Here is a 15,287-nt window from a genome sequence, read left to right as displayed (position 1 = left end):
TCAAATCAGAATTTCCAGTGAATAATCAAAGACTTGAGATACGTAGAAATAAACGGTGAACTGAAGTTACAAAGAATTAGGGGAAGTCTTCTTGTAAACCTACTTATTCAGAATGTACTCACAATTAATTTCAGTGAGGTGTTTTTTTTCTTTTTTTGTGCTAAGCAAATGCACAGATATAATCACGAATGGAGTGCTGATTCAAAAGCAGTTTCACCTGCTTCCTAAAATTACCTCTATGTATTTGTGCTGGCATTTCCATAAGAGAACTGATCACAGTTTTTCTCAGTGTAAAGTCCGTAAAGTGCGTTAGAGTAGATAATTAGTGTTAATTGTTGCTGAGATTAGTGGCAATATTTTGTGAAGTTATACGTAACTAAAGTCAGTCATATACAGACTCCTACTTTGACATACCCCATTCTAAGGAAGAGTCTAGATGATACAGATCCATTTGAAATTGTTGGTCAATCACATTTTTTAAATAATAAAGCCAGAATCCTGAATTTGCTGTCTTGGATTCCTGAAATATCTAACTAGCCTGAATATTAGAGCTCAGTTTGAGAATTACAGGTATTTAGCTGTTGCTGTTAATGGTTTAAGGACAAAACCGTAAGCAGTAATACCATCTTTTATTAGTTGAAACCTTGTCCTGTCTAATCGTTTTTAGCAACCCTGGTAAGGATTATACTCTGATTTAAGAGGTCAGGACCCTTACCAAGACCAAAACGTGTGCCCATAGTCCGATCAGCTAAATTGGGTCTCCAGGCAAACCCATATAGCCTGTGGGTGAGAACACTTTGTAGAGAATGTACTGTCACACACCAGCATGCCCCAAACCAGTAGAGACTGGTAGGAGCCCTGATTTGGGAACACAGACAGCTCCAGGTACTAAAGCACCTGGCTCCGGCAGGGGCTGCCTTGGGCCAGAGAGGGCCAGTCTCCCTGAGACACCCCTGCTATTGCAGGGTGCCTGGGAAGGCGGACCAGCCCTGCCTTGCTGTCCAGAGAGGCCTGAAAGTGTCGTTGTGGATGGCTGTGCTTTGGGAGAGATCCTGTGCTCAGTGCCAGCCCTCCATCAGTCGCTGGATGAAAACAGAAGTAACCTGGGGAGCGGGGGGACCGCAGTGCAGCCACCAGAGCAGAGCGTCCCAGCTGCAGGGCTGGAGTTAGGCTCCCCGTCTCTCGCCTGAACCTGCAGTTCACGTCTTGCTGCCTGCCTGGTAGCCCGACTGTCAGGCAGGACAGGGCAGGCTCGTGTTCAGAATATTTTACAGTCTGTGGATGGGGGCATGCACTCGGATTGGGGCGGGGGGGAGCGGCTTGCCGCACATATCTCCCCAGTCTAAGGTACATTCACCTTGTAGATGTGAACTCGAAATACTTTCCAGGGACGGACAAGCCTTCAGAAGCCCTGAATTAAACAGGCTGTTGGATTTACCTTCATAATGCCTATCATTTCTCCTTCCTTTATGCTATTTTCTATTAGTGTGTGCATGCATTGAATCACTTAGGGTGATACTGTGGCTACCAGCACAGTCAATAGACAGGAACTGTCTGTGGGTTTAGACTGCCTGAGTTGCCCTTTGTGAAGTGAGCTATCTGCCTTTCCTTCCAGGTATCCTGGTCTCTGCACTACCTGCATAAAATGTTTGTGTCTATGGTCTGCACTATTACTAGCAGAACAGGCATCTACTTTTGCAAGGATATATAATCTGAGCATTGGGGAACTGTCTTTAAATCAATGTTTTTGATTAGTCATGAGGCATAACTTTGATTCATACTTTTCCAGAAGAACTGTTAATTGTTGTAAAGATGTGACACCCAGGAATTGCCAAGGCATCTGGAACCCCAGTGACACACTTTTGCACCATCCTGACCCCCTTTACCACTGTTACAGAAGTAAGGAGATTAAAAGGAGCAATGCTGTGTGCCTCTTCTCTAAAAAAATTAGGATTAAATCTACTTACTCTGCCTACTCCATCATTTGGACTTGGAGTTTAGTGCAAATCATCTGAGCAGCACATGAAGACTAAGTTCTTCATTTTTCATTTTTCTAAAGGGCACATTCTGTCTGAAAATACAATGGGAAGAAATGTAATTCTTTCTGTATTGAATTAAAAATAACCTGCAGTATTGGAAGCAGGGTTTTGTTTATTAATCTTGGATTTGACAGCCTCCCCTATTGACAGAGCAATGCAGAGTTGCTAACTGGAGAAAACAAGGAAAATTCATATTTCACTGCAATTCCTAAGACATGACATGCTGAAAAATAAACAAACAAAAAAAATCACTTACAGACTACCAAAAGAAGAATAGATTAACAGAACAAAAAAAAGTCATGCATATATTTCATGCTTATGCTTAACACAAAAATTGAAAAATGTTATTGTAATTAAAATACACTATTTATTTCATCAGACAACTATTGCTTTATAAGGCTTAGCACATGTCTGAAAAAATAGATCTTAATATTACACTTTTAAGGGAAAACTAACATCGACACATAACAAATATAAACATGTTGTAGCATTTCTAAAACTCACATATGCATATCTAGTATGTATAGAGTTATTACACTTCAGGAATTGGAATACTTCCTAGTATGTGATATTCCTGACAATTGTAGGAAAAAGTGTCACTCAAGCCTTGCATGAAATGAAATGACTGATCAGTAATAAATTATTCCTAAATAATCATATCAAATATTCCATTGTGATACTGATTAGTACTGCCAATATGGAAGGCACTACAGGTCAATGCGATATATGCATCTCCTACAAATCTGAAAACCATTTGTTCCTTCTTCAAGTCCCGCTAGGCCTTTGCCATTTGTATGTCACTGGTTCCCTGACAGATTATCTGCTGATCGTCACATACATAATATTGGCCACACTTCATATGCACAGATTGGTGGTACTCTGCCATTCTGTAGGTTACTTTGCATTTTCATTTCTGCAGAAGCCTTCCCCACCCTGGTCATTTGCAGTCCGTAAATTTATTTCCTTAAATGAAAAGCTCAGTTCTTAAAAATGTTTCATATGTTAAAAATTAACACATGCAGTAGCTAGAGTGCTTGGAGCTGCTTTTGATTTTTAGTAAAACTGTACCTGCTCTCTTTATACCCATTTTAAAATCTGGGTTGTCCCAAAGGAGTCTAAAATATCGCAGCCACATTGCAGAGCCGCGAAAGTGTTACCTCTAGGATCTCCAGACTATCCCCTGTAATCATCTTCCTACGTGGGAGCCTGGGTCTGAATAGTATAGTGTAAAAAGGATGCAAAACAGGATACCAGACCCCTCAAAGTGGTAACCAGAGAATAGTTAGCATTGCCATTTTTTGCTGTCCAGCTCTCCCTTCTCACTGGGTTAAGACTGCTTCCTGGCCATATATTCTATCATCTGGAAAGGGGTATAAAATTTTAGGAGCGTACTGAACCCCTTACACATCAACAATTAAGTACCCACTCAAAGCAGAAATGTACTCACTCTGCTAGGACTTTCTCCAGATATACTTTGGCTGTAATTGCCCTACATTAAATCTCAAACATAACAGTCTCAGAACTCGCATTCTTGTGAATACTGAAGAAATAATATTAGAATGAAATTAAAGGGTTATTTTGAGTGTGCTGCAGAGGGATTAGCTACACAGCTTTCTTTAACAATAACAGTATTTTTAAAGCTTAACCCTGCCACACAGCACCAGAAAATATAGCCTAAGGGCCTACCTTAAATTAAATAAAGCAAGAAAAGTTTAAATTAAAGCTGTCATTTACCTTCCTGTTGTTGCATATATAATGCAGATTGTCACAGGTGGTATCAAATTGAGTTTCTTCAAATCCATTATGTTGGTACAGCCATTATATTTCTTCCAGGTATATAAATCTAATGACACCTTTTGTGCCACCATATAGTCAGTCTTTCACCTGAATGTAATAATATTGTTTCCTGCTATTTATTGCTCTTGAGTCAGACCAAAAGATTCACCCTATTATAGTAAGGCACTATAATATAAATCTGGATATTGCATATGTCATACTGTTACTTACTTTTCTGTTTATTGCTCTTTACATATTTTATCAAATTAAATATGAGCAATTCTATTACAATGAATGAATGCCATTCACGTTATGCATTTAGGGTGAAATTCACTCCTGTGAAAGTGCTCTCATGAGGCTCTAGGTACTGCTTAAACAACAGTTAAATCTGTGGATTGCTCAGTGGTCTGTGAATACACTCACCCATGGGACTCCACTGTGCCCATGGGTGGAACTATACAAAGGTGACTTGGAAGAACTACATTTACTGGTAGGTAATCAATCTTTTTAAGAGAGGCTGAAGTGGAACACAGAGTCTCATTCAGGCCACAGATAAATTTCACTTGCCATGAGCAGTGTGATGATTTCACTGAAAAAGCATTTTGAAAGTTAGCTGCAGTGAAAGCACACCAGAAGGTTTCCAACATCAGCTTGGCTGATACAGAAGTTTTAAAGAAATACCAGAAATAATTAGTTGTCATTAAGATTTAATCATGTGCAAAATGTTGATTTAAGCGCTACCAATTGTTGCTCAAAAAACATTTGAGAATGAAGTTATCACTTAATACATCTTTTCTGCTGACTTTTGGGAAACACCATTTTTCTTTGCATGTTACAGTTCTAAATATTCATCAAAGAGTCTCTGTACTAGCTGGGCTGAGTGCATCTGACACACAGGAGGACTTTTCAGAGTCCAGAGTGACCTCAAGTTTTTGTTTGCTTTTTTTCTTTTCTTTCCTTTTCTTTCCTTTTCTTTCCTTTTCTTTTCTTTCCTTTCCTTTCCTTTCCTCTCCTCTCCTCTCCTCTCCTCTCCTCTCCTCTCCTCTCCTCTCCTCTCCTCTCCTCTCCTCTCCTCTCCTCTCCTCTCCTCTCCTCTCCTCTCCTCTCCTCTCCTCTCCTCTCCTCTCCTCTCCTCTCCTCTCCTCTCCTCTCCTCTCCTCTCCTCTCCTCTCCTCTCCTCTCCTCTCCTCTCCTCTCCTCTCCTCTCCTCTCCTCTCCTCTCCTCTCCTCTCCTCTCCTCTCCTCTCCTCTCCTCTCCTCTCCTCTCCTCTCCCCTCCCCTCCCCTCCCCTCCCCTCCCCTCCCCTCCCCTCCCCTCCCCTTCCCTTCCCTTCCCTTCCCTTCCCTTCCCTTCCCTTCCCTTCCCTTCCCTTCCCTTCCCTTCCCTTCCCTTCCCTTCCCTTCCCTTCCCTTCCCTTCCCTTCTCTTTTCTCTTTCTTCTTTCTTTCCCCCTTGATGCACAGTCTCCTAAGTGGTAGCTGTTTTGTGCTATACAATCCAGTACATTTGAATGAGTAGCATTTGAGGTACTTTGCGCAGTCTAGACATGTGCCAGCTGATGTGCCTAGCCACAAAGGAGGGTGCATTCATCTATATGGAGGTCAGTATTGCCACCATGACAGGACCATCATGCTCCTAGGATTCCATCTGACGTGCTTTAAGCTAGATGAGGCACCCCTGCGTTACGCTTCAATCTGTGGTATGATACTGGTGGATTTGCACACCTTGCTTGCATCCAGCACGTGGAGAAACAGAGTTGGTCTGCAGTAATCACCCTGACATCAGTTGTTTTTCAAGGGCATGGCTTTTTCCATCTCTGGAGCGCAACCCTGCGGCTGAGGCTCAGTGCCATCCCTTCCACATCTGGTGGCGTACCACTGGCATGCAGCCCTGGTATTCCTGGTAAACCTCACCTCAGACTAAACAACAAGCGTGGTCCAAAGCCTGTGGCAGTCAATGGGGCTCTCTCCTCTGTCTCCAAGAGGGCTTGAGTCAGCCCCTACGTCAGTCCACAGCAAAGCTGGGAGATCTGTCTTAAGGGGATGACTTTCCTAATGTGCTTATTGGAGCTGCCTATATAAAGTAACATTAATCTTGGATAAAAAGACATGGTGTTAGTTATCTCAGACTGATAATCTTTTTCCCACTGACTGGGTGGTTGGTGCAGTGGCTGCCTACCAAACTGGAAGAAGTGCAAATTCAGCATCTTCTCCATGTAAGGCTTTATATGTGACTACTTTAAGAAGTTCCTCTTTGCTCTGAAAATCCAACAGTTTAACATTAGTGCATGTGCATGTGTGTGTGCATGGTTTGGCTCTGTTCTTGAGGCAAACATGTTGCCAAGGAGAAAAACAAACCCAGTTCACTACTACTATAGCTACTTTTTTGCAACTTTTTGGGGGGTGCTGGGCTGGCAGGTGCTAGCTAAGAAGCTTTCCACACTGGAATAATGTGTTCATTCATAATTGGCATGGTTACATTTTGGATTGACCACTGATGCTTAAATTATGTGCTTAGCTTCAGGATTTTAAGAGGGAGATGAGGATAGCCAGAATTTCAAAAGTGCTAAGCAACCAAAAGCTCTCCTATGGATAGTGAAATATAAAATTAGTCTTTGGATAATGACATAGGACCCCACAAGAGTTATGATCACTGTTATTATTAATGACTATTGCTATCATTACTGCTTTGTTTCCAGTACAGCATTTACTGTGTCTAGAGCGTTTAGAGCTAGTGGTTGTGGTGTTCCCCCAGGCTGGCAGGGCACAGTCACTGTCAGTACATGGGTTGTCTCTGACCCAGCGTGTTTGGAGATGCATCTTCTCCTCTCCCCCTTTAATAGTAGGTGTTTTATTTTGATCAGGGTAGTATCAGTGGGGGTGTTCAGTACTTAAAGTTTGGGGATAGCTTTTTAAGACAAAGCAGAAAGTAAGACGAAGTGTCTAATTGGCTTTACCAATTCACACCCGTCAGCCTCACAGCCTGATAATGCTAATCAAAAAAATCAGCAGACATTCCACAGACATGGGGGATTATGGTTTCCATACAAGATGTCACTTCTGGTTTTGCCTGGCATGCTCTACTTTGCTAACTTTCTATATGATCCCTGCCCACAAAAGAAGGAGTGTGTGGTTTGGGAAGGGTCCTGTCTCCTGGTATTTCATATTTTATGAAACCACAAATACAACAGTCTTACAAGCTCTTGAAATGAAATACAATTTGAGAAATGTAATCCATTACCATTATAATAGAATTTCTATAAAAATAATAAAAGAAAAACAAGAGAAAATAGGTCCTGAAAGTTATAGGCCAACTGGGAAGTCATTGTGGCTTTGGCCTAGCTATCACCATGTCAGACTTCAGCCTTCTCCCAGGCAGCAATCTAATTGTAAATTATGTATATACAGAACATCATTTCTTAGCTTTGGCTTTTAGTGACCCCCTTCCCTTCTTTCCCTTTCTTCACTCCAACCTCACACATAAGAAATATTGAAGTGTTTGCACTAATGGAGAAATGACAACGTGCAGTCAAACTTAAACCAGCTGTTTCCCCACACTGTGAACACAAAGAGCCAGGCTGGTAATATTTATAGCTTGACTGGCCTCTAGTGAGCCAGACGCTGACTGCCTTAATTTGCCATGATGGCCTTAAGGCTTGAAGCAGCTGTGGACTTCAAGATAGCTGGGGAAAGTTAAACAAAAAAAAAGAAAGGATTGTTTCAATTAGCAAAAGTTATTGTTTGATTGAAAATGAACGGCGCCTCCGTATACAACTCAATAAACAAGCATCTTTTGTTTTGCTTACAGAAAGCCAACGACGTTGCATGTGTTGGCATATGGTGTTTGCTTTCTCCTTTCACTGGAGGAAGGAACTGGAAGCACCTCTACGTGCCACCGTGTCGCATCTCTGAGCCACCCCTGGGCTGGCCCCATGCAACCCTGAGCACCTACCAAGCCTGGGGCACCCCACATGAGGTGTCTGCCTCTGTTTTGGACACCACAGGGGTGTGTTAGCATGGGGCTGCCCCAGTCCCAGCCTCTCCATGGCCCTGGTCTTTTGGGATGGTTGAAGACCATTTTTATTGCCCCTGCATAGCCCCTCATGGATCAGTGCACTTCCATGACTGCATGGCCCAGTGGGAACTTTGGTTTTCCTTTTTGTTTCTTTTCTTTTGTCTTCTTAGGACTGCTTTTGACACCCACCTTATAGCAAAGATAAACAGACTGTCACCATGGCTTCAGCATCAGCTTAAGCCAGCTTTAGCCTGCGGCGTAGTTCCCGAGGGGCTTCCCTCCCTTCCACAGACCTCATCTGCTTGCTCCTACCCTGGCTGTCCCCTTTCCTGTGGGTGAGCATCGACTTCATACAGCCACCCCACGTGGGTGGGGGAGTGACTCAGGTTATAGTTAAGCACTGAGTTACTTACCCACCCACCCATTTATTTACTTATTTGCGTACTTGCTGGGGAAGCGGCTTTCCAGCCCAGTTGCTAAGCAGTTGCACGAGAGCCTGTGTGAGTACCCCAGGGATTTTTTAACCTACGTGCATTTTCTGGCATTTTAATGCCTCTGTTATGCTGGAGTCCTCTGTGGGGAATTTTGTGCTGCTTTAACAAGAAACCTTGGAAGGGAAAATAAAACCTCTGTTTTCCTTTCAGCAGGTTAAGTGTGGTGGTGCTCACACAGCAGATTTAAGGGCAGGTGCCCGCACAGGAGCAGAGGGCTTGGTGTGCTTGCAGGGCTTGGCCTGCTGTATACACAGAAGCAGCTGGTCAGCCACGTCCAGCTGTGGTGCTGGGTGATGACTCTGCGTGGTGGAAACCAAGCTCAGTCAAAGCAAGTGTTGAGGCCTCTGATATCACCATTGAAAGCGCTTATCAGAGTCTCTCTTAGTTGTTGGTGTCAGGGAAGCAGCCCCTGGGGCTCTGCAAAGCTGCTGGTGCAGCCACACTCCTGCTCCGGTGTCTGGGGAGCGCAAGGCTCCTTCTCACCAGGGAGGGTTGGACTGTCACCAGTCATTGCTGCCAAAGGGGAAACCAAAGGGGGATCCGCAGGACCCCTCTTTGATTGTCACTGCTGTGGCAGGTCTCAGCAGATGTGAATCCCACTGATTCATTAAGAGATAAAGGGTGTAGAGAGTGGCAGAGAAGTACATTTAGGGCTGCAGCTGTGTAACTGAATTGATATTGTGGGCTAAAGTATGTCAGGTGTGCTTTAAAAAACAACAGTGTACCTCAAAGTAAGAAATCTCAGGGAAGTTTTGGTTTTTTTTTTTTCAAGGCCCACTTTTTCAGTGACAAACCATTTTTGGGGGGAGAAGCACTGGCCAAATTCACGACAACTTGAGTAGCTGCAGTGAATGGAGATGAGCCTGAGCATGCCTTGCAATACACTCAGTATGAGCTGACAAAATGAATGATGTCATTTTAGCTAAATATAAATTTACATATGTTGGCCCAAATTATCTGAGGATGCTGGTTTTATGGAGCTCTGACTCTTGTATGTGAGGACAGGGTGGGGATGTCACAGCTCTGCTGGGGCTGTTCCCCTCTTTCTCAGATCACTGGAATTATGAAATGGGAGAGGTGAGGAGAGGAATCTGTATCCTGTAGGTCAGTGTCATGATTTGTTCGCCAGAGCCTCAGAAGAAAAGTTCCTGGTAGCTCAGTGTGTCCTCTGACCTGACCAGCCACAGACTGGATAGGGACCATGCATCCTTACACTGCTCTACTCTCCCGAAACCCCTTTTTTATAAGTAGCCCATGTAAGGAAGTTATCCAAGCTGTGGTTATTAAATGAACTTAAAAAGATATGTAGACAATTGGAGAACACAAATTTTCTCCTTTTTTTCCCTCTGAAATTCAGAAATACTAAATAGAGGGGTTTATATGACAGGAATGTCACAGATCATGTAAAATTTTGCTGATTCTTAATCTGTGTTTCTCTGACACCTTGCATTTTAACACAACACAGGTGTTTTATGTCACACAGGGAAAATAGTAGCACAGTGAAGAGGAAAAAATGTGTTTCATACACTTATTTATGAACTTACATCTGCTTTCATCAGAGTCAATGGTTGGCAAAATTCCAGTCGGCTTCAGTAGTAATGGGCGTTAAATTTACCAATCAAATCAGCTTGATTCTAAGTAACCCTGAATAAAAGCAAGGCTTCCAGGTCCAAGGACCCATGGAGAAATATGTTCTTCAACAGACATTTATCAGCAATCAGAGCTGAATCAGCTCAGGACTGGACAAAGTACTCTTGCGTAGCATGATTGTAGCCTTTACACTCTTCTTTTTTTTTTTTTTTGTAAATTCCAGGTGTAACACAGTATATTTACAAAGGGTAAAAATAACATGCAGCTGTGAAGAAAAACATCTCTGGTTTCATTTCGGACCTGGAGCTGAGGATGAATCACTGCAAAGCTGCACCCTTTACACTGGGCACACTTTCTGAAAGCTGCTTTTCCACTGCCCTTGCTCCCCAAGTGGTTCAGAAATAAAGCAGACTCACAGAAAGTCCTAAAAAAAGCATTTGCAGACAATCACTCTCTTGTTGTTCTGGGCACTAAAAATACCTTTTTCTAGTGTCTGCTTGCATTTTCAGTTTTGCTTTCTATACCATAGAAGTCCGTTCCAGCCATTTGAATTAAGGCTTGGTTCAGTGGTATGCATAAACACATGCTCAATTTGAAGCACCTGAGTAGTGCTTTTAGCTCCCATGGAGCTGCTTACATGCTTGAAGTTAAGTCTTAGAAGATTTGCTGAACTGGGAATTTGCCTGTCCACTCAGTAAGTTAATGGGACAAAACCCTTGACTATCTGCTTCTTGATTTTAATGAAAAATTATTACTTATTTATGATCTTCTTCCCCACCCTTGTCTGTTTATATTCAGATCAGAAAACTAGCTCAGAAGCCCTGTCAGATTGCCAAAAGCTGTGTGCTACTACTGGATCTTTCATATCATTTACTGTTCAGTGTTTACAAGAGTGTTTTTAATGCATGATTGCCCATAGAAGTGGTGTATGCTAATACTGATGTGATATTTCACGTCAGCAGCAAGACTTTGATGTCCCTATATCCCTAGTTCCTTTTCACAGAAAACCAAAATAAAGTAGCAGTGCCAGTTAGGCCAAAGGGTGCTGCTAGCTCTCTGTTTCACAAAAATATTTCAAAAAAGTTGGTGAAGGGGCCACTTGGTTCTTTCTTTTGTCTTTGTAACATAACTGGCCTTGGGAGTCAGGGTGGGCATCCTCACAGGTATAAGGGCAGGTGTTGGATGATGTTTCCAAATATATGTGATATAGTATGCATACTTACGCATATATGCCATTTGTATTTATTAAAGGTAAACAGAAAAAGCCAACATTTTAGTCATAAGCAGTCATCACAAAAGCTCCTTTTCAACATGTTTACGTCTGAAAGAAAAGGTTACTTTGTTTTGCTTAGCTCTGTTTAGACAGAAATAAGCTGCATCTCAGAATTATATTTAGAGATATGCAGTGGGATAGAAAAGTTAAACCTGAGAGAATAATGCCCAAGTATTCTGGTTCTGAGAGGAAAAGCTAAATTCACCATCACTCAATGACAGGCAAGACCATGTGCTGACTGTGTCTTCCCTTGTGGTTATTATTCAGTCCTGTGGCTGATAAAGCAGTTGTAGGACCTTTACACAAGGCAGATTTCATATGTAATATGTTATGCAGCACCCAAGATATTTTATACCTGAAAAAGGTATGTGAAGCCAACATTTCCCAGGCAACATTCAAGGCTCTGTTCTTTCTCCTAAAGAAGATGACAGTACCTATTGAATGATTTCTGTGATATATTTTATTTTTAAGATGAAAACCATCAGCAGGTTTTGGGTTTTTTTAATATATACATTAACACATGGTAAAATTAGTAGTAACACTGTGTAGAAAAAACCCGATACACTTAAAATGTACTTTTAGTATTTAAGATGTATGCTAAATCTTTTCAGCTTTGCAAGTGCTAGTTATTTTTTAAAAGACACGTGTGAGAATTATAACCACATTAGTTCCTACCCGTGGTAGTGCTGAGCAGTCAACTCAACCGAGTCACTTGGACATTGGATAAAGTATCTGCCACATCCTTTTCACGTATGTTGAGCAGACAGTGGTCCAAACTGTATATTATTTTTCCTCTTTCATCCTCAAACAGTAGCAAAATCCTTCTGGGAAAGCACCTGTATTCTGATCACTGGTGGGCTTACAGTGACATTGCTGCCCATCACTTGCAGCAAGAGCTGGGATTTCTGAGCTGGGGAGAGACAGAGGCTCTGCGTGAAACACATTTGGAAGGGCAGGGAGCAGATCCTGAAACACACTTCCAGGAGTCTGGGTCTTGGATGGTCTCTTGGTTCTGTGGACTGCAAATCAGTTGGTTTGTAAGGAACCAAAATGAAGCATTGCAACCTGTCTTACTGCTTGTTTAGTAAGACCATAGTACAGTTTCAGGAGTTAAATGGCAAGACTAAAAGAAAGCTTGTTAGTAATGTAGTATCACCAAAGAAACCAAAACCCAACTAACACTCTCCTTCCCTTGCCAAACAGCCTCTTTACATTTGAAGGTATTCCCCATGGCTCTGTTCTTTATTTTGATTTTTGTAACAATTTTTCTCTCTCTGATGAAACACGTTGTAGACATTAAATTAAGGGACAAATATGTCTGTGTCTGCCAGAAAGAAAACTGTGATGCAATTAAAATGCCATTAGGAAACCCCCTGTGGGATGTTAAACCTAAAGACTCTATTCAGAAAGCAAAGCCAAAATTAAAGAGGTGTCTGGTTGCAGATCCTCTACAGATTTCCATTTCTTGACTATAGTACCATGGAGACTGTGCTAGTCAGGAGCTGAAAGGTTTTTCCAGTCATGTGTGTGGTATTTTGAATCATGGCTTTGGCAAATGTTCCTTTTCTGTAAGCCATACATAGAAGTGTGTCTACATTGCATGACATAAAGTGCAACTGAGCGTGGCCCACATGAAACAACGACAGCAGTGGAGATGGGAAGCTATCCAAGCCTTGGACAAGGCTTGTCCAAGGCTTGAACAATGACAACTATTAAGTTTTCCCTCAGCAAATTTGCATTAAGTGCATTGCTGTTTGCTGAGCTGTCTGTGACATGTTTGGGGAGAGAAGTGCAGCTACTTGCAGCCGTCAGGCTCAGCAATCTTATGAACAAGCCTCCATTCTAGCCCAGTCTCTGGAAGTAAATTGTTGTGTCTATATGTTTGGAGACATATAAGAGCCTGATCCTTTGAAAATAAAAATAAATATGTGGTCCATTGAGGCTGGTCATTTTTTCTGAGGCAGCTGAAGGAATCAGCAGAGTCACTGGGTGGTAGGCACTGAGTTTTCCAGTGACGGCCGAACCCTGGTACTCAATTCTCGTTTTTTCCATTTCATTCAGTGTGATTCTTTGCTGAGGATATTAGTAGGGACTGGAATAATAATAGAAGCACACCTCTCTTCTCTGTCTAGGAACTCTCCTGATGACTGCAGCGTGGCAAAAGGAGGGAAAATGGTTAGCGGCTCAGACAATGTTGGGATGAACTATGGAAACTACATGGAAGAGAAGCACATTCCACCCCCAAATATGACTACCAATGAACGAAGAGTCATTGTGCCAGCAGGTTAGACTCTACACAAAAATTTCAAGAAAAAAAATGCATTTCCCCTAAGTCTACTAACATTATTTAAGAATATTTGGAGAAAAGTGGCAATGTGATATAGGTGATCAGGAAGAAAAGGACAGTAATTTCCCATGATTATTAAGAGAACAAGCTGAGAAACATCATAGTGAAAACACCTCAACCTATTCTTCCCATTTCAGCAGCAGAACTGGCTGATGACAGGCACTCAGATCTTATCTGACTTTTCTAGCTCCTTCTGGAGTATTTCACCGTAACGTGGGCAAAATGAAGAGCCATTTCCATTTCCTAGCACCATGGATTAGCTGGGTGCAGAGCGTGTGGGAGAGAGAAAGGATCACTGTACCACATGATATCCCTGCAAATACCAAATGCAGTCTGGCCCTCAGCATGCTAAAAACACAATAGCTTCTGTGAAATCAAACAAGCATTTATCTAGGTTATCCCCTGAGTTTGGGCAGTGTAAAACATTTTAATAAGGAAACTGACAACTCTGCTGCAATATAAGAGCACAATTGAGAAATTCTTGGTTAGTCTTGGCAAGCTTGGTTGTGGGATTCAGCAGTTAATTGAACAAGAAAGCATTCACTCCGGTGTGCCTTGTCTTCCAAACAAACCTCTGCTGGAAAGTTAGTTTCCTCGGTTTGCAAAATAATTAGCATGCCAATCATCATTGGCATTAGACCATCATGACATATGTGGGTGTTCATAAACCACTGGGTATACACAGCATAGACACAACACCTGCAACCTGCAAACAGAAGGGAATGTTTTGCAGCTAGTTCCTCTCCAGCAGAGATGTGCCTATCTGAAACATTCCTGCTACTGCTACATTGCTTAATATTCTTACAGTTTTTCAGTTGCTTAGATATGCAAGAGTACTAACTGTGGCCAGTTTTGCAAGCTGTGATTATTTCAGTTATTTGTCAAGATACATGTGGACAAATATGTTGCAGTATCCTCTGCAATGGTATTGACAGTTCTGTTCACAAGACAGAAGAGTGATACACTGAATAGTGAAGTGTCCTGCCAACTGGAAGCAGACCACACTGAAATTCATGACATTTGAATGTTCTTCTAAAACATTTGTCTTCTTGGTGTTTGTTGCTTTTTGTAGTCTTTTAGTAACCCTTAGCATGGTTAGCTCAGCAAGATCTTTTTTTCTCAGTGTATTCCTGGAGGTGTGTTTTGAGGTGAATTTGAGTGACTTTCAAGGAACAAGATGGTCAGAGTCACAACCTTGCTATTTTGAGGTCCCTAGAAGAAATATATGCGTACAAACCAGTTGGTTTTGTTTGACTACTGCATAGGCAGTGTGCAGCTCATGTGGCCGCATTTAGGAATAAAGCAAAATTCACATTTCCAGATATGGTAACTTTCTAGTTATCATAAATAAGAAGCATTTAAAAATTATAGGCATAATCCAGATGTTTGGGTAAACTTCCTGGTGTTTGGTTGTTTACTTCAAACCAAACTGAACATAGTTGTTGGAGTTCTCTGCAGTAGGTGTGGGCAATTTCATCCAGACCCTAGGTTTACCACCAGACTTGCATCCCTCTAATTTGTGACATATTTCATACCAGATGGAGGGGTTCTTTTAAGTGTTTTTTGGTGCATTTCAGAAAACAGAGGAGCCCTCTGAAGCTCCAGAAGATTAGGCATTCTGAGTTGTAAGGGCTTAAAATGCCAAGAGAAGCATCAGAAAGGGGGAGGCACTAATGGGTAGAGGATTGGGAGTGAGCAACAGATTCTGAATAGTTCCTAGTCTATGGAAAGAGGTCCCCACCTCTTTCACACCAC

General features: G+C 42.0%; 1 protein-coding gene across 4 annotated transcripts in view; it reads left to right on the top strand.

The window, feature by feature from the left end:
- ERG (ETS transcription factor ERG) overlaps positions 1-15,287 on the top strand; it is a 108,429-nt gene that overhangs the window by 75,487 nt on the left and 17,655 nt on the right. For all 4 annotated transcript variants that reach the window (XM_074858351.1, XM_074858349.1, XM_074858350.1 and 1 more), the window contains exon 3: positions 13,318-13,469. In XM_074858351.1, the coding sequence (XP_074714452.1) occupies positions 13,318-13,469 (152 nt within the window). The remainder of the gene's footprint in view (positions 1-13,317; positions 13,470-15,287) is intronic.

This window comes from Strix uralensis, chromosome 2 (assembly GCF_047716275.1).
Source record: "Strix uralensis isolate ZFMK-TIS-50842 chromosome 2, bStrUra1, whole genome shotgun sequence".
Taxonomy (NCBI): Eukaryota; Metazoa; Chordata; class Aves; order Strigiformes; family Strigidae; genus Strix; species Strix uralensis.
The sequence above is the reverse complement of the archived record's forward strand: the minus strand, read 5'-3'. Positions and strand labels throughout refer to the sequence as shown.